The following is a 25,708-nucleotide window of genomic DNA, read 5'->3' on the forward strand; positions in this document are numbered from 1 at the left end:
CCAGCACGCTAAAGCTGCTCTGGTCGGGAGCTACTCTTGAGGTGCAAAGGCATCGCCGTTGTGCGATGCCTTTGCATATCTGCGAGGGGGGGGGGGCGGACTGACTTGCAGGGCAGACTAGCCCTGTGCTGGGCATCCCCCTGCATGTCAGGGAAGATGATCGTAGCTGTGCTAAATTTAGCACAGCTACGATCAACTCGGAATGACCCCCTATATCCCATTGTATGTTTACTTTTTATTTACAGTAACTATGGAATGTATACCTATTGTATCTCTGCAAAAGAAAATTCTGGTTTTATGCCATAACGATAATCTGCCCTCAAAGGTCATTTTTGTATACCAGAAACAACTTTTTTGGGCAAATGATTTAATTATTTTCAGTTCTTTAAAAAAAAAAAGTTTTATTCATGGTGGTTTTACTATATTTATGTAATTTCTTCTTTTTTTCTAGATCAACAGCAATATTCATGGTCACCTTCCCAGCACTTCAATGAAGAAAAATACTCTCCCGGCCTTAGGAACATGAAAGGATTATCTGGTAGTCGGAATCAATCACAGCTATGTTCTGGCCATACATGTGGTCTAGCCTCGCCTGATGATTGTGAACATGTGCATGACCATGGGCTCCATGGGCAAGAACCTAGGCAATCATACCTACTTAGCCCTACGGAGAGTTGTCAAATGGACCACCACCGTTGCTCCCCACGGAGTTCCATTCATTCAGAATGCATGATGATGCCTGTGATGATGAGTGATCATATGTCAAGTAGCACTTTTCCAAGAATGCACTATAGTTCCCATTTGGAAACCCGAGATGACTGTGCTGTCTCACACACTAGTAGTAGTAAAATTAACAGAATTCCCGCAAACTTGCTGGATCAATTTGAAAAACAGCTTCCTCTTCACAGAGATGGATTTCATACTTTGCAATACCAGAAGACATCCACCTCTACGGAGCAGAGAACTGAAAGTCCGGGGAGAATACGTCATCTTGTTCATTCTGTACAGAAACTGTTTACTAAATCTCACTCTTTGGAAGGGTCTTCGAAAGGCAATGTAAATGGTACAAAAGGAGACAGTCGTGGTGATGACCACCATCATGGCCATTATTCAAAGCATAGCAAAAGGAGTAAAAGTAAGGATAGAAAACCTGATAGCAAGCATAAATCTGGTATGACAGGGTGGTGGAGTTCAGATGATAATTTGGACAGTGATAGCACTTATAGAACACCTAGTGTAATGAATAGGCATCATGTAGACCACATATCTCATTGCTATCCTGAATCTCTGCAGGGACACTTTGGAGATCTTTCCCTTAAGACTTCTAAAAGTAACAATGATATGAAATGTTCAGCATGTGAAGGCCTCTCAATGACGCCAGAAGGTAAATATATGAAAAGGAGTTCCTGGTCAACACTTACCGTAAGCCAAGCAAAAGAAGCTTATCGTAAATCATCACTCAATTTGGATAAACCTCTAGTTCATCAGGAAATCAAATCATCTTTGCGGCCATGCCATTACCTTCAGGTAAGATATAGAATGAAATATTTTATGCAGGTAGTTCACTTATGTAAGTAGTAATTTACAATGAATTTTATTTTGAGACAAAGAGCCATTTTTTTTCTAGGTTTCCCCTAAATGTTCTGATGACTGAACTTTCATGTGATCATGTGATTTATTAAGAATGAAATGTAGACAGGAATACTCTAGAAATTATTACATAAGTCTAAGTAGTGTTCAAGATCTTTGTATTCTGAAGGATTTGCAGGTTTTATGTGTTGCAGATCATTCCTGATTATAATAATGTAAAACCTTGTTATAGCACATGCTGTGGTTTATCTCCATCTTGTTTAAAGGTGCAAATAAGTCTTTAGATATTGAAATTGTGGATTGCGCAAAGTAAAACATGCACATAGTTTCTTGGAATGTTGATGGTGAGAAAAGCAAATATATACTGTAAAGTGTAAAGTGTATGTAGAAGCAGCATGAGGCAGGTGAAAGAAAATCACAGATAAACAGTGTCTCGCACCGGCTTATCGCGGATCATTGGATAGCCCACGGCGAGACAATTATCCGCAATAATTAACCGCTGCAAATTGGATACCCTCCTTAGAGGCAGCTGGGCCGCTGTGCAGTCTCAGAGAAGCCCCCCTCTCTAGCCAAGTGGACTCTGGCACTGTGCCAGACTCTATACTGCACATGTGCAACTCCCCAGGAACATGGCATCTGTGGCATATTCCCGGTGATTGCTCTACTGCACATGCATAAATCTCCAGGAAAATTGCTTAGGTGTTTTTTTTTTACCAATGGTTTCTGTGGCACTGATGGACCGGTAAGTATTGTCTATGGGAGTTAGGGTTTGCGGTTTGGGCCCCAGTCTGGACCCAAGTGTCCATGTGCACTGCACACCCTGCATCCAGATATGCCCATGTTTATATCACAGATAGAAAATGTACAATATCTGATCATTAAATACAATAGAAGATGGTAGCAGCACTACATAGTAAAGAATATTCCAATGTTAATCAATGGTACAGGCTGCATCAAATTAATTTTGCTCTCATCTGATCATATACTAGGTGAAAACAGTCTTTTCAGAGTTGCACGAAAGTGGACTGTAATTACACTCTCATTAGATACAGGCAGGACAGGCCCCAGGTCTACTTATACCCTGTGTGGGGTATTTTGGAGTGCCCTTGCCCCTATTTAACTGTGAGGCAGATTCAATTAGCCACAGTGCTAGCTCCAGGCTTTAAACCTGGATCTATTAAATTACAAGCCCATGTGCTAACACGTGCTATCACGCTTTAAACCCATAGACATTTGGTTAATGCTCTCACAGTGGCCATGGAAAAGGCAGACAGCTCTACTTACCGTGGATTTCAGTTTGCACCTAAGGAGGTGCACTGTAAGTGTAGCCTGCGGGTTTACCTATGTTATAATGAATATGCCTCAACAAGATTAAGAAAACATACACACGCGCACATTACAGTCCACAGGAAAAAATACACACATTGCCCCCCCAAGGAAAAAAAAACAACACACACACACACACACACACACACACGCGTCCCCGACAGGAAAAAAATGCACCCACTGGCCCCCCCAGAGTGAGAACTAAAAAAATCACATTGCCCCCACAGACTTATACATACACTTACAATGATGCTTAAAACATTTCCTTTATGAGGGAAGGAACAGACGTTCCTTCAGGGCAGCAGCAACTGGCTGGCCCCTGTACTGTGCTTCTTCCCCCCCCCCCCCCTCCCCCCTCTACACTGCCGACTGCATCAAAGTATGGTCATGGCCCGGGCCGCATCTGAGCCAGAAGATGTGCCTAGCGCGACCAGGAGTGTAGTAGCGGCACTGAGCCACCTATGGGGTCATGCTCGCATGCAGCTACTCCACTAGAACGGGCCCTTAACTGGCCCTGGGTACAGGGACTAAACTGAGTTCTATAATGGCATACAACTCATGGGACAGAACAGATCTACAACAGGTAAGTTAGGGTATAAGGGGAAAGGGGGGGTATAAATTATGGTAGGTAATAGAAGACAAGGTGGTAAAGGGTTAATGCTTTAATTACGTAAAATAACATGAAGGGTTTTTATGAGACTGGCGGGGAAGGAGGTGTACCACAATACATATGGATCGCCGCATTATTACATTATTACATTATTTGTCATTTTTCCTCCTTATACAGCAGTAATGTGCCTTACACATTATGCCAACCACTATAATGCCGCTGACACCATATTATGCTGCACACAGTAATTCCCATTACACATGCCACACACCGTAATGTCCACTACACATTATGCCAAACACAGTAATGCCCATTACACATTATGACACACACCGTAATGCCCATTACACATTATGACACACACAGTAATGCCTATTACACATTATGCCACACACTGTAATATACATTACACATTATGACACACACCATAATGCTCATTACTCATTATGACACACACTATAATGCCCACGATACATTATGCCAAACACAGTAATGCCACTGACTCCATAGTATGCCCCACACAGTAATGCCCCTGACACCATATTATGCCCCACAGAAATGCCCCTGACACAATATTATGCCCTACACAGTAACACCCCTTACAAATTATGCCTCACAGTTATGCCCCTGAAACCATATTATGTCCTACACAGTAAGGCTACCTCATTTAAACTACAGTACCTGCTCGTTGTGAAGGGTTTCATGTCACCCTTTTTGTTTGGTGTTCGCGGTCACCTGGTCCTGATATTATGCAGCACACCTTCTCTCGGTGGATCAGCGGTCCTTTTACTTCCGGGTACCACTGTTTGCATCTGTACTTTTCCCAGTCTCTACTGGACCTCTGGCATCTGTCTCCTCTGAGGCTACGGCCATTTTGGGAGAGACATTTTCAGCAGTATTCTATGCGGACAGCCAGACCGCATGGAATTCTACTGTCTAGACACTGGCTGGCACCATGGCTGAGTGTTTGCCCCAGGTGACAGAAAGCCTAGCTTCACCCTCACTTGTGCAATAGATCAATTGGTATTCAAATGGGCTCTATGTATGCATAACTCTTCTTGTCAGATTGTCTGAAAAATTCTCAGGTACTGTATATAACCAGGTTAAGATTAAAATTATTCTAGATATATGTACATTTATGAGCTTTTCATAGATTATAACGTATCCCTTCATGTGCTTAAAACAGCTTTAGTAAATGCTATTTTGTGCAGAAATACATCTTCATTAGAAAAAATGAGAAGTTAGAACTACTACTATTAGTAAGAATACTCTCCTGGGAACAGGCGAGGCTCCCAAAACCTGAGTGTAGCTCCCTGCCGCCCAGAATTGCAATCAAGTTTCATGCAGTTGCCTGCTGTCCTCCAGGTTCCGTCCACTTCGAGTGTGGTATACAAGATCTACAATATCTAGGTCTACAGTCGACAATGATAAATGGTCAACATGGACAAAATGTCGACATATGAAAGGTCGACACTGGAAAAGGTTGACATGGGCAAAAGGTCGACAGGATCAAAAGGTCGACACTTTTTTTTGCATTTTTGGGGCTAGTGTGGATAGTTTTTCCATCTGGGACCACCATTTGTAGAAACGCATCCCCTCGTGATAACGCTTCACTCGCCACGCTGTGGGCACAGCGCCTCTCTCCGCTTTGCTCGACACAAGGTTACTAAAAGTTATGATTTGTGACACAGATAGTCAAGGATGGAAAATGTCCAAAAACATGAAAACTCCCCAATGTGTCTAATATTGGCATGTCAACCTTTCATAGGTTGACCTTTTATCAACGTCAAGCTAATGCATGTCGACCTTTTGACTGTCGACCTAGACACAGTCGTCCTATAGTCTGGATCCCATTCACTTCCTGGGTAAAGTGGACGGTCCAGGGTTCTGGTGATGCAATTCACACTGAATTGCTTGATCGTAGCCACGCCCCCACTTTACAATACCAGCAATGTCAGCAGTGCATAGTCGGGTAACGATGATGTGATCGCACCACCATGAGCCCCGCACAGCCCACCTCGACCGCACCATGCTTCTCGCACACACCCCACTGTAATGAGCTGGCTGACCCCTCCTGATGAAGGCAGCCAGAAAGTCGGCTAGTATGACCTTGGGCAGTAATCTACCAAAGACATTTTACAGAGTTCACAAAAAGGTGAATGGAGACTGATGTTGCTATGGCTGCAATTGTGTCCTAAATCTTATGTGTAATATGCAGTCACAAAACAGCCACAATTGCAGGCATATGCATAGTGACAACTATTGCAAGATGCATGCAAGTAAGCAACAGTATCATACACAAAAGGTTTGCTTTAGTTATATGTCACATACACTTACGTCAATGGGGTATATTTACTAAGGTCCCGATTTTGACCGAGATGACGTTTTTTCTTCAAAGTGTCATCTCGGGAATTTACCAAGCAAAAATCTCGGCAGTGATGAGGGCATTCGTAATATTTTGGAAGTCCTAGGAAAAAATTACGAATCAATACACCATCGGTCAAATACGCCTGCAATTTGGTAGAAATCGGTCATTTACTAAAAAGTGCAAATCACAAACACTGCCGACAATCAGAGCCGGCCATAGGCATAGGCAAACTAGGCAATTGCCTAGGGCATTTGATATGCCTAGGGGCATCAGCAGCGTCTGCTGATTAAAATGATATGTGGCATGCCTATATTCTGTGTGTACCATTTCATATGCAGATACAGCCACAGTCTCACACAGTATATAGGCATGCTGCATATCATTTTAATCACTAGAAGCTGCCTGTGCATCCTAGCCACATATCAATGCAAATAAGATGCATTTTCATTAGAAAAATGTGCCAGATGTTAGCATTGAGGCAAGATTTATGTGGACACATCTGTATCCAAGCAGAGGTAGAGGTTACAGTGTTAGTGGCAGTGTGATTGCTGTGTGCAGGTGGGTTGGTTGTGCAGTAGTGTTCGGAATATGTGTAAGGAGCATTATGTGTGTCATGTAAAAATCCATTAATAATGTGCAAGATATGTGTAAGGAGCACTATGCGTGTCATTATGTGTATAAGGGCATTAATAATGTGCGGCATATGTGTAAACGGTTACTACTGTATCTGTGTCATTATAGGGGCACTAATAATGTGCAGCAAATGTGTAGAGGGCACTATGTGTAAAAGGGCATTAATAAAGGTTGTCATAATGTGTAAGGCGCATTATGTTTATAAGGACATTAATAATGTGTCCCATATGTGTAAGGGGCATTACTGTGTGGAATTATGTGTATAAATGCATTACTAATGTGTGGCATTATGTGTATAAGGTGCTCTACTATGTGGCGTTGCGTATAGAAAGGGCACTACTGTGTCGTCTAATGTGAATAAAGAGCAATAGGGTGTGGTTTAATGTGAATAAGGAGCAATTCAGTGTGATGTAATGTGAATAAGGGGCTCTACTGTGTGGAGTAACGTTTATAAGGTAAAGTGATACTACTGTGGGATGTAATATGAATTATGGACACTATCACATGATCAAAAGTGAATGAAGTTGCAGTACTGTGTGGCGTAATTGGAATTGGGGTTACTATTGTGTGGCCATGCCCCTTGCCAGCAAAAACACACCCCTTTTTTGGCTGTGCGTCAAATGTTCAAACTGTTCCTATTTCAAATATAGGGGGTACAAACACCAAAATAAGGACTGCTATGGGTGAGGGGTGATGGTGCTGGGAAAGAGGTGCAAGGTCAGAGGCGGAACCAGCGGTGGTGCTAGGGGGCACCAGCCAAAATCTTGCCTAGGGCATCATATTGGTTAGGGCCGGCTCTGCCGACAATGGCCCTCATTCCGAGTTGTTCGCTCGCAAGCTGCTTTTAGCAGCATTGCACACGCTAAGCCGCCGCCTACTGGGAGTGAATCTTAGCTTAGCAAAATTGCGAACGAAAGATTCTCAAAATTGCGAATAGAAATTTCTAAGCAGTTTCTGAGTAGCTCGGGACTTACTCTGCCACTGCGATCAGTTCAGTCAGTTTCGTTCCTGGTTTGACGTCACAAACACACCCAGCGTTCGCCCAGACACTCCCCCGTTTCTCCAGCCACTCCCGCGTTTTTCCCAGAAAGGGCAGCATTTTTTCACACACTCCCATAAAACGGCCAGTTTCCGCCCAGAAACACCCACTTCCTGTCAATCATATTACGATCACCAGAACGAAGAAAAAACCTTGTAATGCCGTGAGTAAAATACCTAACTTCTTAGTAAATTTACTTGGCGCAGTCGCAGTGCGAACATTGCGCATGCGCAATTAGCGGAAAATCGCTGCGATGCGAAGAAAAATTCCGAGCGAACAACTCGGAATGAGGGCCAATAGCCAAACACTGCCGTGCTGAAATACAATTCGTGAAAAAGTGCTAAAAAAAACCCAGACCTGCTTTTTTATCCCGTGTTTGGATAGGCATGCACGGATCCATGAGATCCGTGCATGTTTTTCAGTTGGAAGAGGTGGGAAAGTGTTATTTTTGTAAAAAAAAAATGCGTGGGGCCCCTTTCAGTGCGAGGTCGGGTATCCGTTTTGTTATTTTGCAAAGTACCTGGATTACAAAAGAGAAGCCATCTACACTGGATTTTGTGAGTATAATGTTTTCAACAGGTACACCATGCATTCTACATGGAGAAGAGGACCGACCCTCGTGTGAACATAGGTAAGTATGTGTATATGGAGGTGTGGATGTATGTATTAAAGTTTTACTTTCAAGGTGTGTGTCTTATGTTTTTATTGGGGTATTTTTTTAGTAGTACTACTACAGGTACCAACGGGCCCGGTTTTCCACCGCATGCTGGTACTTGTGGTTCTCAAAGTACCAGCTTGCGGGGGAGGCTTGCTGGGACTTTTAGTACTGCTACTAAAAACAATATTCATTTTTTGCCAAAAAGGCTATCAGCCTCCCATCCGCAGCCCTTGGATGGGGGGGACAGCCTCGGGCTTCACCCCTGGTCCTTGGGTGGCAGGAGGGGGGAGACCCCTCGATTGAAGGGGTCCACACTCCTCCAGGGTACCCCGGCCAGGGGTGACTAGTTGGTTATGTAATGCCAGGGCCGCAGGGACCAAGATAAAAGTGTCCCCCGGCTGTGGCATTTTGTATCTGGCTAGTGAAGCCCGGTGCTGGTTTCAGAAATACGGGGGACCCCTACGCTTTTTGTCCCCCGTATTTTTGGAACCAGGACCATGCGCAGAGCCCGGTGCTGGTTGCTTAAATATGGGGGAACCCCTGACATTTTTTTCCCCATATTTTTTCAACCAGGACCGGCTCAAAGAGCCCGAGGCTGGTTTGGCTTAGGAGGGGGGACCCCACGCAATTTTTATTTTTATTTTAACACTGATTACAATTTTTAAAAAGGTGCACAATGAAGCCCAGCACGGATCTCTCAGATAATATACACACAAGCAAAAAAGAAGGCATCCACTGTATCAGCATCAGCCTATCACAAGCGGCTTGCTTGTGCTGATGAATTATGTATTTTTGCACATGCCCTCAAGCACCCCAGATTGTTACAGAATGGGCTGCCTCTCTGCAAGCTGTATCTGTACACAATTGCGCAAACACACCTTACTGTACTTGGCCTCAATTATTTACTCCTTTCCTGTTGCATTCTGACAGGTGTATGTGTCAGATTCGTGCATATCTGTCTGGAGCGCATATGTGCGACGTCTGTCCTCTGGGCATGCACAGGTCGGTTTAACGTTTTTGACTTGCAATCTGGTGTAGTTCTCACTCCGTATCAACCCCACGGTAGACAGTAATCAAACAGTGATCTAATAATCATTATGAAGACCAAATTGGGGTATATCTAAGAATCTAATTTCTGCCAGTTTCAGCCAAGATCAATCTCGGCTGACATCGGCAGTGTAAGATTGCAACTTTTTGAGAAAAAACACAGTAATTTAGTAAACGACCGTGTTTTTTCAATTCAAATACACTGATGTCGGTGAAATTCGTATGGTGCGGCAGTGTTTTACGGGAGAGTGACCTCAATTAACCTCACGGTTAGCCACAGACCGCAATTTTCCAACCATTGACTATAATGGAGGACCGCGATCCTCCATTATAGCCAGTGCGCTCTGCCTGATTGCCAGGCGAGGAGCGCACAGCCAATCAGTAGAGCGCTAAGAAGTAGCGCTTCCTGATTGGCTGCCGGGTCCTCTAGTGACAGGAGTCACAGGGGGTCCCGGCATTTGGGGAAAGGGGATCCATGTGTAAACATGGATCCCCTTTAGTTCGTTGGTTTCGGGTGTTTTGTTTTTTGTTTTGTTTTTTTAACTCCTGGGATGCCTACAGGAAAAGAAGAGGACCGATCTACATTGGATTTTTTGTAAGTATATATATATTTTTTACAGGTACTCTATTGGATTCTACTGGAGAAGGTGACGCGAATGGTGGCATGGGTTGTAGGTAAGTATGTATGTATGTATGTATGTATGTATGAATGAGTGTGTAAGTGTTTTTTAATAAACTTGTACTTTCACGTTGTCTTGTGTTTTTTGGGGGGTATTTCTTTTGTTGTAGAACTACAGGTACCAGCGGGCCCGTTATTTCCCTGTATGCTGGTACTTGTGGTTCTCCAAGTACCAGCATGCGGGGGAGGCTTGCTGGGTCTTGTAGTTCCACACCAAAAGACAATATTCTTTTTTTACACATTTTTAAAGCCCTCCATACACCGCCCGGGGATGGGGGTACAGCCTCAGGCTTTACCCCTGGCCCTTGGGTGTCTGGAGAGGAGGACCCCTTGATTTAAGGGGTCCCCACTCCCTGAGGGAACCACGGCCAGAGGTGAATAGTTGGGGGGAGTGATGCTTTGGCCGCAGGGACCTATATAAAAGTGTCCCCCGGCTGTGGCATCACCTCCCTGGCTAGTGGAGCCCGGTGTTTGTTTAAAAAATACGGGGGACCCCTACATCTTTTGTCCCCCATATTTTTGGTCCCAGGACCGTTCCAAGAGTCTGGTGCTTGTTGTATAAATACTGGGGAACCCTAAGCAATTTTCCCCCGGTATTTAAACAACCAGGACCGGCTCAAAGAGCCCGAGGCTGGTTACGCTTAGGAGGGGGGACCCCACACAATTTTTATTTTTTTATTTTTAACACTTTTAGACACTTTTACACAGAGAAGCATGCACAGATCTCACTGATCCGTGCATGACTATCTAAACACTCCAGCCAGAAGCTGGTCTATTTGAAAGTTAAATTTTTGTACAAATTCTATGCTTTCCCAGCAGTGTTTGGCTATTGTCGGCAGTAATTGTGAATACAAAATCTTAGTAAATTCCTGTGTTGTTTAAATTAACAAATGCGTTTGACCGATGGTCTGTTGATTCATATTTTTGTGGACGGCTGTGTATCTTAATACAAATAGCCCCAATACTGCCGAGATTTGTGTTTAGTAAATTCCCGAGATGACACTTAGAAAAAAATAAAACAAACTAGAATGAATTCGGGAGCTTAGTAAATTTCCACCATTGTCTTTCTTTATAGTGCTGACTAGCTGGAGAAGCCCTGAATGCCATAGCAGCATTTTTTTTGTCCATCCAGTATTTCAAATCAATACTGTAAGTGATAATCATTTCTCATTGTGATCACTAGTGATCAATGACAGCTTTACAGAATACAGAGGTTAGTCTGAGGCTTTATTCCCTGGAATGCCATAACAACCACCAATTTTCTTTTCCCTGCTACATAATACTGAATGCTGCCAGGAATAAAGTCGCCGTAAATACTGATGATTGCCATTCACTGCCAGGACACCATAAATTACACCTTGATCAGCTACTCTTCAGTGATTCTGCACCGTAGAGGTTGCAAAATTCAAGAATACTGCAGTGCTCCAATCAGTCATAACGCTTGTTATTCTCAGAGGTACACAAGAGAAAACTACAGATTAAATAGACATACTGTACACATTCTCTTTTCCCCCCAAAAAGTATATTAGCATTATTCCTTTACTCAGTGCCGTAACTAGGCATTTTAGCGATGTGTGCAAGAAACGACATTGGCACTCCCCCCCATGCAAGATAGGGGCAGTGCGCGCTGTAGGCGTGTGGAAAATATATAGGGGCGTGGCTTCATGGGGAAGGGGCGTGGCATAAAATAATAGCAATTCATACTATGGTGCACAGTAGTCTCCATTATTCAAATTACGCTGTACAGTAGCGCCACTACACCAGGTAGAGCCCCTTTTACACATTACAGCAGACAGCGTCCCCCTTTTTACACATTACAGCAGACAGTCCCCCTTTTTATACATTACAGCAGACAGTCCCCCTTTTTACACATTACAGCAGACAGTCCCCCTTTTTACACATTACGGCAGACAGCATCCTCTTTTTTACACATTACGGCAGACAGCGTCCCATTTTTTTACACATTACGGCAGACAGCGTCCCCCGTTTTTACACATTACGGCAGACAGCGTCCCCCTTTTTTACACATTACAGCAGACAGCGTCCCCTTTTTACACATTACAGCAGACAGCGTCCCCCTTTTTACACATTACGGCAGACAGCATCCCCTTTTTACACATTACGGCAGACAGCGTCCCCATTTTTACACAGTACGGCAGACAGCGTCCCCCTTTTTACACATTACGGCAGACAGCGTCCCCTTTTTACACATTACAGCAGACAGCGTCCCTGTTTTTACACATTACGGCAGACGGTGTCCCCCTTTATACATATTGCAGCAGCCAGCATCCACCTTTTTACACATTGCGGCAGCCAGTCCCCCTTTTTACCCATTACGGCAGCGAGTCCCCCTTTTTACACATTGCGGCAGCCAGGCCCCCTTTTTACATATTACGGCAGACGGTTTCCCCCTTTTTACACATTGCGGCAGCCAGTTCCCCTTTTTACACATTACGGCAGCCAGGCCCCGTTTTTACACATTGCGGCAGCCAGGCCCCCTTTTTACATATTACGGCAGACGGTGTCCCCCTTTTTACACACTGCGGCAACCAGTCCCCCTTTTTATACATTATGGCAGACGGCGTCCCCCTGAGAGAGAGAGAGAGAGATACTTACCATCTCCCCGCTGACAGGCTGTCGTGCTGACAGCTCCCTCGATGCAGGCATCGGACAAGGAGGAGAAGGGGGGGGGGACTGGAGCCGCAGAAGCGCTAATTCATTGGTAGTAAGCGCCGCTGCAGCAGTCCCCTCTCCTTCTGTATTGGCTGCCCGGCGCTGCTGTGGATGCTGGGATGGAGGAACCGCATTCCAGCATCCACAGCAGCGCCGGGCAGCCAATACGGAAGGAGAGGGGACTGCTGCAGCGGCGCTTACTACCAATGAAATAGCGCTGTTGCGGCTTCAGTCCCCCTCCCTCCTCCTCCTTCTCCACTGCCTGGCGCTGCTCTCTCCTCCACAGCGCGGCGGCGCACACAGCAGAGGCGGCATGTAATGAGTCAATTTGACTCATTACATGCCGCTGGCTGTGCGCCCTCAGGGCAACTGCGCTGTGTGCCAGACCCACCTGGCACACACACGTAGTTACGGCCCTGCCTTTACTTAATACTCATATTGAATTGACCAGACTAAACCTTATCAGTAACATCTACTTATATAGTGGATCAGGAAGATGTACTATTGGGGGATGTAGTAATGTGACCGGCGGTCAGGAGATCGACGGTCACATAACCACCCCCAACATCCCGCCCCCTCACAATCCCGACGGTCATCATGCCGACCAACAGGGACTATTCCCACTCATGTCCATAGAGTAGTCATAGAACCCGTGGCGATTGTACTGTAGGTCACCACCGAGCCCGCAGCGTGGCGAGCACAGTGAGCCCACAAGGGTCTTGCTGCACTCGCCACCAACCGCCAGGATTCCCTGCCGGGATCCCGGCATCGGTATGCTGACCGACGGTCTCCTGACCACAGGCAACGCATACCACACCCAATATTGGCACATCCTATGATGTTAATAGGTGCCAGCACTGTGCGATTAAGGGCAGTCCACATTGTAGAAAACTTAACCAGGGATTCAGTGGCATAACTACTGAGGGTGCAGGGGGTGCAGCTACTATGGGGCCCGATCTGCTTCCAGGGCCTGCTTCTGTCCCTGCACTCAGAAATAGGCTACCTCCAAGTCCCGGCGGTCTGTGCCGCAATTCGCGCACATTTAGGGGGTAGGGCCTAATTCCGTGAAATGCCTGCCCCCTATCAGAGACCTCTGCTGTGTTCAGGAGGGACAGGTAATGTATCTCATGCTTGTCCCCACCCTCTCTCCCCCTCTCCTCCCTCTCTCTCTCTGATACTTTCTATCTTTCTCCTCTCTCTCTTTCTCTCTCTCCCTGACACACTCTCTCTCTGTCTCTGAAACTGTCTTTCTCTCCCTGATACAGCCCCCTCTCTCTCTCTCTCTCTCTCTCTCCCTGACACCGTCTCTCTCTGACACTCTCCGATACTGCCCCCCCCTTTCTCTCCCTGACACTGCCTCTCTCCCTGACACTTTATCTCTCTCCCTGACACTATCACTCTCCCTCCCTCTCTGACACTGTCTCTCTCTCCCTGACACTGGGGGTCATTCCGACCCGATCGCTCGCTGCAGTTTGTCGCAGCGCAGCGATCAGGTCGGAACTGAGCATGCGCCGGCGCATGGCAGCTTTCGTTACCTAGCGATTGCCTCTGAGACAGAGGCGGTCACTGGGTGGGAGGGGGCTGAACGGCGGCATTAAGCCACCATTTAGGGGGAGCGGTCCAGCCAACGCAGGCGTGGCCGGACCGTTGGGGGGCGGGCCGCGGCGGCTGCGTGACGCCAAATAACTCCCGGCCAGCCACAGGAGCTGCGCTGGCCGGGAGTTACTCCTCAAATACAAAGGCATCGCCGCTGTGCGATGCTTTTGTATTTGTGTGTGTGGGTGGGGGGGGGGGGGGGACTGACATGCGGAGCGGACTAGCCCTGTGCTGGGCGTCCCCCCGCATGTCAGGGAAGATGATCGTAGCTGTGCTAAATTTAGCACAGCTACGATCAACTCGGAATGACCCCCACTGTCTCTCTCTCTGACACTATCTCTCTCCCTGACACCCCCTCTGTCTCGTTCTTTCTCTCCATCTCTTTCTCGCCCTGACCTCACTTTCTTTATTGTTCTTTCTATCTCCCTCCCTCCCTGACACTCTTGCTTGCACTCTTCCCTCTCTCTATTCCTCCTCCCCGTTCTCTCTCTTTCTCTGACACCCTCTCTCCTTGCTCCTGTCTCTCTGTTTTTCTTTTTCCCCATTTTTCCATGAAACTGTCTCTCTCCCTGACCTCTCCTCTCTCTTTCCTTCTCTTTCTTGCCCATCTCTCTTTCTCTCTCTCACCCCCAGTAAGCCCTGTGTGTGTCTTTCTCTCTCTTACTCCCATCACTCTCTCTCTATCTCTCTCTCTCCTGCTTCCATAAGGGGCCCCCAAAGTTCTAGTTAGATGTGAGAGGGGTGGTGTATTCAAACTAAAATCTAAATTGCAGTGTAAAAATAAAGCTGCCTAATCTGTGTGGGCTACCTGCAACAGCAGCCAGTATTTATCCTGCACAGAAAAAATATAACCCACCCAAATCTAAATTTTCTGCACATTACATTTTATTATTATTTTTACAATTTATTTATAAGGCGCCACAAGTGTCTCGCAGTTCCGTACATACAATACACATTAGACCAATACAGGGTATACAGAACTTAACATCACAGACAACTAAAACAGAGCACAGGTAACAATTAGCACCACAGTTCTGTATTAGAACCACAGTGCTGTATTACACAATACAGCTGAGATGGAAGGATTCAAAGAAATAATCGGCATACTATTGGGGGTGGGCAGCCATAGGAAGAGATGAACAGTCACAAGCAAGAGGAAATGCAGGTATAGACAGTCACTAAGTGGGAGAGAGCTGTAATTGAAGTGCAAGATAAGAGGGCTGTGAGAACAGGAGGGAAGAGGACCCTGCTCTAAGGAGCTTACAATCTAGCCCATCTACCCCATCTGCTGCGCAACACGGTTTTGCTTACAGTAGTTGCTTGCTTTTTTGCTTTTCTTACAAACTGCAGTCTTAAGGCCCATACACACTAGGTGATTTTGAGCTGAGAGCAGGTCACTTTTGGTGTGTTGAGCTGCTTTCAGCTCAAAGCCGCCCAGTGTGTATGGACAAACGATGAGCGGTGAGCGCTGATGCGCGCTCCCGCTTCATTGCTGGCGGCCGTCGTTCATCTACTAGTATTACCAGTAGATGAGCGGCGGGGTGAGCGGCTTTCCATAGCGTCCAGCTATGGAAAGCAGCTCACCCCCGCTGACATCGCTGGGCAGGTGAGAAAACTAGGTGTGTATGCACTGAGCGCTTTTCAGCCCAGCGATGTCAGCCATCACCGCTGTGCATACACGCTGGGCAAAAATGGCCAGTGTGTATGCACCTTGGGGGTCATTCCGAGTTGTTCGCTCACTAGCTTCTTTTAGCAGCATTGCACACGCTAGGCCGCCGCCCTCTGGGAGTGTATCTTAGCTTAGCAGAATTGCGAACGAAAAATTAGCAGAATAGCGAATAGAAAATTCTTAGCAGTTTCTGAGTAGCTCGAGACCTACTCCTACACTGCGATCAGCTCAGCCCATTTCATTCCTGGTTTGACGTCACAAAGACGCCCTACGTTCGGCCAGCCACTCCCCCGTTTCTCCAGACACTCCCATGTTTTTCCCTGACAGGCCTGCGTTTTTTAGCCAACGCCGGGAAAACGCTAAGTTGCCGCCCAGAAACGCCCCTTTTTCTGTCAATCATTTACCGAACACCAGTGCGACTGAAAAGCGCCGCAGACGCTACAGCAAAACAGCCAAGTTTATAGTAAAATAACTAAGCGCATGCGCTCTGCATACCATGCGCATGCGCAGTTAGCGACTAATCGCAGTATAACGAAAATCGGCAACGAGCGAACAACTTGGAATGACCCCCCTTAAGTGTACCTAATTTACTGATCACACTGACAGAGAAAATCCTTACATTATAATTTGTTGGGAGTGTTAAAGGAATATTTTGGAATATTTCCTGTTCCCCTGTGTAGAGTGATCTTGCTGAGTGCTCTGTAAAAAAATGCAACATTTAAGTTTAACATAATTGGACTGAACCCTTAAGAATAGATTTGAACCTTGGATTACATTTATATTATTCAAGGTTTAATATGTTAATATACTTCCCAGTTGTGTTGATTTATAGGAAAGGCTCACAAACCATTCACTTATCTTCAGTATCGGTTACAAGCTGACAATTAGGTTTGTAAATAAGTGTATTAGCAGAAAATGTAATTGCATATTATTCTGATTAGTATTTGCATATATCTGTAAGAACACTAGAATATGGTAATATTAATTGTTACTTACACATTGTATTCTTCACCTACAATACTGGCTATGAAACTTATACACAACACATGCTATGTGAAAACCTGATTTCTTAGAGCAACTCAGGGCTGGACTGGCTCACAGGGGTACAAGCAAAACCCCCAGTGGGCATCACTGCCGTAGAACCCACCCCCTCCACTAGGAATCAAGTTTCAGACTGTGCACTTAAATTATACTGTACATCATGGTTTAGAAACTTTGTTGAATCACAGCACCCCACAGTATCAGCATTTTGTTCACAGCACCCCTATGATATAAGGTCTCTATTGATGAAGTTTGAAAAAATATGAAATTAAGTAATTTGTGCCTACTTGCAGAGGCGTAACTAGGGTTTTTGGAGCCCAGGGCAAGATCAGCAATGGCGCATCCCCCCCGCCTCGGAGAAAATAAAAAAAATGTTTATAAAAAAAATAATGTGCGCGCACTGGAAAAATAGGCATGGCCACATACCAGAAGTGCCGTGGTTACTGAAAATGGAGCGTGCCAACATGACTTCAACATGCACCTTACCTGTATGATGGTTTCTCAAAATATGAAATCTCTGAAGAAATATATCCTCCAAGGCAAACGGCATCTTTTCTTTTCACTGTTATTCACTATTCATGTAGGAGATCACATCATCCAGAAGATGCCTGTTTGTGTAGGTATATTAACAAGGTCAGAATCATACATCAGCGGTTCAACAAGACTCACATCCTGCCCCCTGCGTCTCTCAGGCACACTATCATCTCCCCCTCGTGTCATCTCTCAGCCACACCATCATCTCCCCCTGCATCATCTCTCAGCCACACCATCATCTCCCCCTGCATCATCTCTCAGCCACACCATAACCTCCCCTGCATCATCTCTCAGCCACACCATCATCTCCCCCTGCATCATCTCTCAGCCACACCATAACCTCCCCTGCATCATCTCTCAGCCACACCATAACCTCCCCTGCATCACCTCTCAGCCACTTCATCACCTCCTCCTGCATCATCTCTGAGCCACACCATTGCCTCCTCCTGCGACATCTCTCAGCACACCATCACCTTCCCCCACGCATTGTCTCTCAGCACACCATCACCTTGTCCTGTGACGTCTCTTAGCACACCATCACCTTCCTGCATAATAATCACACCTTCTTTGGCACCTTACTCCTCCAGTGCGATAGAATCAGGCTGATTGGGGCTGGAGCTAACGTCACACATCCTCCTCATCCTTGGGAACGCCCTGTAAATGGTCAGTTGCCACCCACAGATGTCCTCTTCCTGTCAATCACCTTGCGATCTGATATTTTCCACCATCCTGTCGCTGACTGGCGATGCCCTTTGTTGTTGTCCGACACACGTGCGCATTGCGGTGCATACGCATGTGCAGTTAGGACCTGATCGCCTGCTGTACGAAAATGCACAACAGTGATCAGATCTGAATGACCCCCTAAATTGGGAGTCTGGTGCTGGCATTGTAGTGTCTACAAAATGACTGTTGACTTGCTGACTACATTCAACAACCCACTATTAGTGTAACAGCTGTAACTACAGTACAGTATCTCACTCTGCCAGTCATTACCTAGGAGGACGGAGGTGGGTGCAATTACATTTGGGGATGGTTCAGTGAAATGTGGCAGCTCAACCTGCGAACATATCATGCGCTGGAAAAATGACGTACTGTACAGCTCTCCCTTATTAGCCATGCAGTTTTAAAAGCAATACGCGTTTTAAATTTTTAGATAAAGCTTATTAGCATCTCCAGCACGCTGCTGATGCTGGGAGATGTAGTTCTCCTTGTCAAAACACTTCATTATGAACACAGTGCCCCCCCCCCAAAAAAAAAAAAAACCTCTCACACACGTTACTCTCATATACAGTACTCACACATCTAGCAAACACACACATATCCCACCCGCCACTGTCAACTCTCACCACTCCCACACTGATCCCCCCTTCCTCCCCTGGACACTGCCCCACTCCCCATACTGACAATTCTCTCACCCCTCCCTTCCTTCCCACCCACACTATCAGCACACATACTGTGCAGCATAGCAGATTATTGTTATGTGGAGGGTATTACTGTAATGATGGGGGGTGGGGTTATCTAAAATGTGGGATACTTGCAGGTATGGATGCAGTGTGTATGTCACATACACAGATCTCCCCTTCCTCCCTTGCCCACCAACAGCTCCCTCACACACATCCATTGCCCACCCCCCATACTGACATCTTTCTTACCCCCCACACCTGCCCACCCACACAAATCCCCTCCTCCACATAGACAGCTGTCACAGACTTCTTGGGACATGGACTCACCATGGTGTCTCAGCAGGGGGCTGTCCATCAGTCTCCAGCCATAGGGGGACATTTACTAAGCAGTGATAAGAGCGGAGAAGTGAGCCAGTGGAGAAGTGGTTCCATCAACCAATCAGCAGCTCTGTATCATTTTATAGTATGCAAATTATAGATGTTACTTCAGTGCTGATTGGTTGCCATGGGCAACTTCTCCACTGGCGCACTTCTCCACTCTTATCACTGCTTAGTAAATGTCCCCCATAGTCTCTCCTCCTCCCGCGGTGATTCCTTGCAGGCACTTCCAGCAATCCTCTCCACGCTGCTGCTGTGAGCATGGGCCTGGGCCAGAACTCCGCCTCCAGGGGGCGGGGTAAATTGCTTTCAAAGGGGCAGAGGAGGAAATGACTAGGAGGTGCAGGGGCTTAGGGGCCGCTAGGACTCGGCAGCACACAGCTTCTATCCATTCACCCCTAATTGTCCCCGCTGTAATTTGTGCCACCGTGGCAGCAGCACAATAAAGTAGGCGGACAGGCAGAGCAGATACGATCCCCTTCTGCTCGGCCTGCCATGACGACCAGGGCACTGCTCGACCCCCCTTAGTTACGCCTCTGCCTACCTGTCATCCTTAGGGTCAGTTATGTGGTGGTGTGCAGTTGTGCTTCTGATTGTCCACATATTTTATGATTGGCAGCCAGAAGCACTGGTTTTGCTTATCTCTTTGACCATAAATAATTTGATTTGGTCCTCTGCAAGAGCCTCGCGGCACCCAAAGGTGCTAGGCACACAGTTTGGGAATCACATACACTGGTGTATTTATAAAGGGTGCAATGTGTGAGTCCAGGGTGGCCCACACCACACATGCTGAATCCATTGCTTTAATATCTCTCCAGAGTGCTCTGTTGGTGGCAGCAAGAGCACAAATCATCACCGTAAAAATGGTCTGGTGGGCATTTTACACATGCACAGAAGAGAAATAACGTGCAGATCTCCAGAAAAATGGCGTACTGGCCATTATCCTGGAGATCTGTGCATACATATTAGAATCTAAGCCCTTAGTGCTCAGACCCTACAGCGCTGCCAACTGGAGAGGACAGGGCCCGGACAGAGGTCGCTGCACACGAGCTTCCGCCTCTCTTAGAATGCCCTTGTATCAGGGGCGTTTTAAGAGAGGAGGAGGCCTGTGTTCAGCCTCCTCTGTTCGGGCCCCCTCCTGTCTGCACGGAGCGCTGTAGAATCTGAGCACTAGAGCGCTCAGACTCTACTGCGCATGCGCAGATCTCCGGGAAAATGGCACAGTGGCAATTTTCCCTGAGATTTCTCTACTGCACATGCACAGAACTCCATGAAAATGGCTGCTGAGCCATTTTCACTGAGTTCTAATAATGCTGCGGATGACGGCGCTGGACTTCGGAGGGGTGAGTATTTAAAAAATGGGTGCAGTGTGTGCGGTGGGGGCCCCCTCTGGACTCAGGGGCCTGTGTGCACCGCACACACTGCACCCATTATAGAAACGCCAGTGCCTTGTATACATATGTTACAATATACTGCACAGAACAGGGTGTAGTCAGGATCCTGGCGGTTGGGATCCTGGCGGTCAAAATCCCAACACTGGAATCCCAATGCTTACGATGCCAATGGATGCCCAAGTTAAGTATTAGGGTTACGGATGCCCAAGTTAAGTATTAGGGTTAGGCACTAGGGGAATGGTTAAGCTGCGGGAGGGGTGGGTTAGAGTTAAAATACATACTGGGATCAGCTGTCATTCTGTCATTCAAAGGGACAGTGTGCGTCAAAAAGGGGTGTGGTCTCACAAGGAAATGTTGTGGCCACACAATAGTTATACCCATTTAAAACTATGCCACACAGTAGCACAATCTTATTCACATTACCCTGAGCATAGTAGTGCTGTTTTTACACATAATGTCCCCAGTAGTGGTGCCGCTTATACACATAACACCTGCTGTAGTAGCCCCGCTTATATACATAATACCTGCTGTAGTAGTACTGTTTATACACATAATACCTTCTGTAGTAGCGCCACTTATAAACATAATGCTCTCTGTAGTAGTGCCGGTTACATATAATGCCCACAGAAGTGCCACTTATACACATTATGCCCCCCCACACATACATACACAGATACACACACATACACATACTGTAGATACACACTCACACACATACATACACACACACACACACATACTGTAGATACACACACACACACACACACACACACACACACACATAAACTCACACATACTGTAGATACACACACACATACATACACACACAGATATACACACACACACACACACACACACACACACACACACACTGTAGATACACATACATACACATACATGTATATATATACACCATACTTGTCTACTTTTGGAAACTAATTTCAGGGATATTCTAGTCAGTAGTAGTGTGCACCGTCGAGGTGGTGTGCCATGTTCCGCCCAAAGGTCGTGTCTACTTTCACACATGAGCATATCTTTTGGCACTCAGGGGTCTTTTTAGCATATTTTGCTGTTTGCATCTCTGACTTTATGCCAATACAGTTAAAATCCCTTTCCCTTGGTGTACAATGTGCGTCTGAATGTGCCAGGGCTGGATGTCCACTTTTAGTGTCTTTAGTTGTAATCATCGGAACCAACAGCAGGACTTGCACCAGCCCTATGCTAGGTGCAGAATATCTGTCAGAGTATGACTCCAATGTGCACACTTCAGTCACCTGAGTCCAAAACCATGCCTGCTATGCTCCAATAAAACTCCCATCACAAAATGTTTGTGCTTCTGATTAGTGTGCCATTTTCCCAATACAAGGTCCCCTTTCCTCCTCCTGGGGACAGGCAGGTAAGAAGCACCCCTTTCCATGAGTAGAGCACACTGCAGGCGGCTTTGCTAATCATGGGTTTGAAAACTCATATCCGACCCATGCAGAGAGCAGACACTGTACACACTGCAGACGTTCCATATTACTGTAGCTGCCTTGCCTACCTGGGACCACACTGCAGCTCGTTTTCCAGCCACAGACCACCACACTAGCAGCAGCAGGAGACGCACTGACTTCCCACCCCATTATGTCCCACCATGACTTCTGCAGATTCTGGTGACCACTAAGTTACATAACATTAATATTAGAGAGCGTCCACCATACATTTCCCTCACTTACTGTAGAAGGCGACACATTATATTTTGTATGTAAATGGTGTATGTTCCTTGGACGCGGCGCATGCGCAGTATCATCAGACGCTGGTACAGTGCAGGCTGCAGAACTCCACAGGCTACATGTACTCTATAGACAGGGAAAGCGGCAATAGCTGCAACCAGAGAGGCAGAATATGGAAATAGTCAATAGAGTAGGCAGCTGTAGGAGGCATACAGCAAGCAGTAATGCAATGAGCACCTGTCACACAATATGCACGCCGCAGTAACACAGGAGCAGGCATCTCACTCACTAGGCTGTGGCTACAGGGTGCCGGTAGCCGATGTATGGCGCCTAAACATCCTGGCGCCCAGGTTTACCATGCTGACAGTCAGTATGGCGTTACAGAATAGCAGCACCCCCTGCCAGTGGGAGGAGCACAGGCTGGTACACTCTGCTGCATACACCTCTTATTAATACAGATAAGCTAAAGTTGAAGCAGAGCAACCACTACTCGGCTCACTGGGGAATCCTGTTCTTTTTAAAAAATTCCGGGGCAGCGGGAGCCTCCTTCGTAAACCGGGAGCCTCCCGCATCCTATGCAACTATGAGGTACACACACACACACACACACACACACACACACACACTGTAGATACACACAGCATAGATACACACACACACACAGATACACACACATACACACACACTTTCTCAATCACTCTCCCTCAACTTATCATCTGGTTGGCAGGCTCTGTAGGTTTCTGTCCTCTTCTGCAGCCTGCCCTGGTCCCGTGTTGCTGTGCCCCACAGCACTGTGTAGCTCCGCCCCCTTTTCGGGCTGGACTGTGGACTGTGACATGGAAACTTAAGATAATGCTGTCAGGGGGGTAGGGGGAAGCTTCAAGCTGCCGGCGTTGCTACCTGTCAGTGTGACAGACACAGCAGCCGGCAGCAGAGGGCCCAGGCGCAGCAGCAGGGATGCAGAGCAGGGAGAGCGCCTCTCCAGCCTGGCGTCTCCCTGCTTTGCATCCCTTTGCTGAGCGGCTAGCGCCAGGCCTGGGACCAGGCCACCAACTGAGTGGGACAATAACCTGTGGTGAGCGAAACAAGCCACCGGGCCCAAATATCATATGTATTCCGCCTCTTTATATTATATATATAGTAAATGGATACAATTGTATACAGTATACAGCAATATACTGTATACTTTAAAGGGTCTATTATTGTATTATTTGCAGTCAATCATAAACATTTTTTGTTTCTGGAGGATTGATGTACAGTATTTACTTAGTGTATAGACTATTTAACATCAAGGTACCACTGCAGATATTAGAGATATCTATGGTGGGACCTCTATTTTCAATAACTTATGTCATAGTTTTCTAAGAGGACTGCAAAAAAATTGGACAATTTATCAAACCCTGAAAAACACTGCGTACACTTGCATGGGATGATGGCCACTCTGGTGCAGTAAGTATGCCGGGTCCATGCACATCAGTGATATTGTAAACTATCGGTTTTCTTTTTACTCTTTAACGGGACAGGCTCTTATCAGAGCAAGTGACCTTGCCATTTTAATAAATAGCTCTAAACAGATAGTGCTTATCGCTGCCATATGCGGTAATAAGCAATGACAATTTTATGGATTAAATTGCAAAGGGTCAAAAATAGACCCCTTACAACAGTTAGTATCTGTCATGGGGGTAGTTCAGACCTGATCGCTGGGCTGCTAACTTTGCAGTCCTGCGTTCAGATAGTCACCACCCAAGGGGGAGTGTAATTTCGCAGTGCAAGTGTGCGATCCCATGTGTACACCGAGCTGCTAAAATCCAGTGTGTACAGTCTCTGCGCAGCCCAGGACTTACTCCTACAGTGCGATGAGGACAGGCTGATCGGGGCAGGAGCTGACGCCAGACACCCTCCCTGAAAACGCTTGGGAACACCTGCGTTTTTACGGACACTCCCAGTAAATGGTCAGTTACCACTCACAATCTTCCTGTCAATCACCTTGCGAACGCCCATGCGAAGGAGATTTTCACACCATCCTGACGCTGACCGGCGATGCCCAATGTTGTTGGCCGGCGTGCGTGCTCATTGCGGTGCATGCGCAGTCTATTGCTGATCGCCCGCTGTGCACAGCAGTTATCAGGTCTGAATCACCCCCTTTGTTTTAACCCTGCATTCTTTTCCTAGTTCACTCAGCCTTCATTTAAATATGCACCATATCACACAGTACATAATAATAGTCTATACCTATAGTATTAGGTTTTAATACAATGTTTGGAGAAGTTATTGAAAGCTGTATCCATGTGCTGTGTTCCCACATTTTGATTGGTTCATTACTATTTTGAAAATTTTGCATTTAACTTTATTCGGCTTGGTAGCCACAAACTGATTTGTAGCTACAAAATACAAATCACTGAGATCTGAAACTTGTAAAAATAGGTTTTCATCTATGAACCCGCACTGGGTTGTTGGTATGGACTGGGTTAAAAGCATCTATTCTTTTACTTATAATTTCCAGGATGCATCTATCTATGCATCTTGAAGGTCTGGTAGAAGTGAAGATTTTGCAGCATACTGAGTTGCTTAGCAACTGACAACTGCTTGCAGAACTACAAACTAATCTGGTATGATAGTACAATAGACTGGTTTATATATTACATACAGTATATAATGCCTAGATGAAGAAAGTTCACAGACAGATTAGAAAATATTTTAGGTGGCTATAAGAGATATTGACAGAGGTGTAACTGTGGGAGGCAACGGAGTCAGCTGCCGCTGGGCTCCTACTCTGTAGGGGGGCACCTCTCCTTGCTTTCCGCTATGTCTTCCGTGGCCGACTCCCCTACCCTACTAGTCCCTGCACCAGTGGCGGAACTAGCGAGCAGTGGGCCCAGGAGCAACAAAATGCTTTGCCCCCCCCCCCCCCCCCCTCATCCCGTCCAAGTCCACCCACTCAGCCCTGAAGAGGATTTGGTGAGGGGGACCTGCTCAGGGCCAGGGAAATGAATACCTAGCAACAATGCCGTAACTAGACATTTTAGCGCTGTGTGCAGGAAACGGCATCGGAGGGGCGTGGCTTCATGGGGGAGGGGTGTGGCCACAAAATAATACCAATGCATATAACGGTGCACAGTAGTCTCCATTATTCAAATTACGCCGCACAGTAGCACCACTACACCAGGTATAGCCCCTTTTACACATTAAGACAGATTCCCCTTTTTACACATTACGGCAGACAGCGTCCCCTTTTTACACATTACGTCAGACAGCGTCCCCTTTTTACACATTACGGCAGACAGCGTCCCCTTTTTACACATTACATCAGACAGCGTCCCATTTTTACACATTACGGCAGACAGCGTCCCCTTTTTTA

At 46.4% G+C, this 25,708-nt stretch overlaps 1 protein-coding gene across 2 annotated transcripts in view; it reads left to right on the forward strand.

The window, feature by feature from the left end:
• Positions 1 to 25,708, forward strand: part of DLGAP2 (DLG associated protein 2) — an 802,299-nt gene that overhangs the window by 501,543 nt on the left and 275,048 nt on the right. For both annotated transcript variants that reach the window (XM_063916664.1, XM_063916665.1), the window contains exon 4: positions 452 to 1,527. In XM_063916664.1, the coding sequence (XP_063772734.1) occupies positions 452 to 1,527 (1,076 nt within the window). The remainder of the gene's footprint in view (positions 1 to 451; positions 1,528 to 25,708) is intronic.

The sequence above is a fragment of the Pseudophryne corroboree genome, chromosome 4, assembly GCF_028390025.1.
Source record: "Pseudophryne corroboree isolate aPseCor3 chromosome 4, aPseCor3.hap2, whole genome shotgun sequence".
NCBI lineage: Eukaryota > Metazoa > Chordata > Amphibia > Anura > Myobatrachidae > Pseudophryne > Pseudophryne corroboree.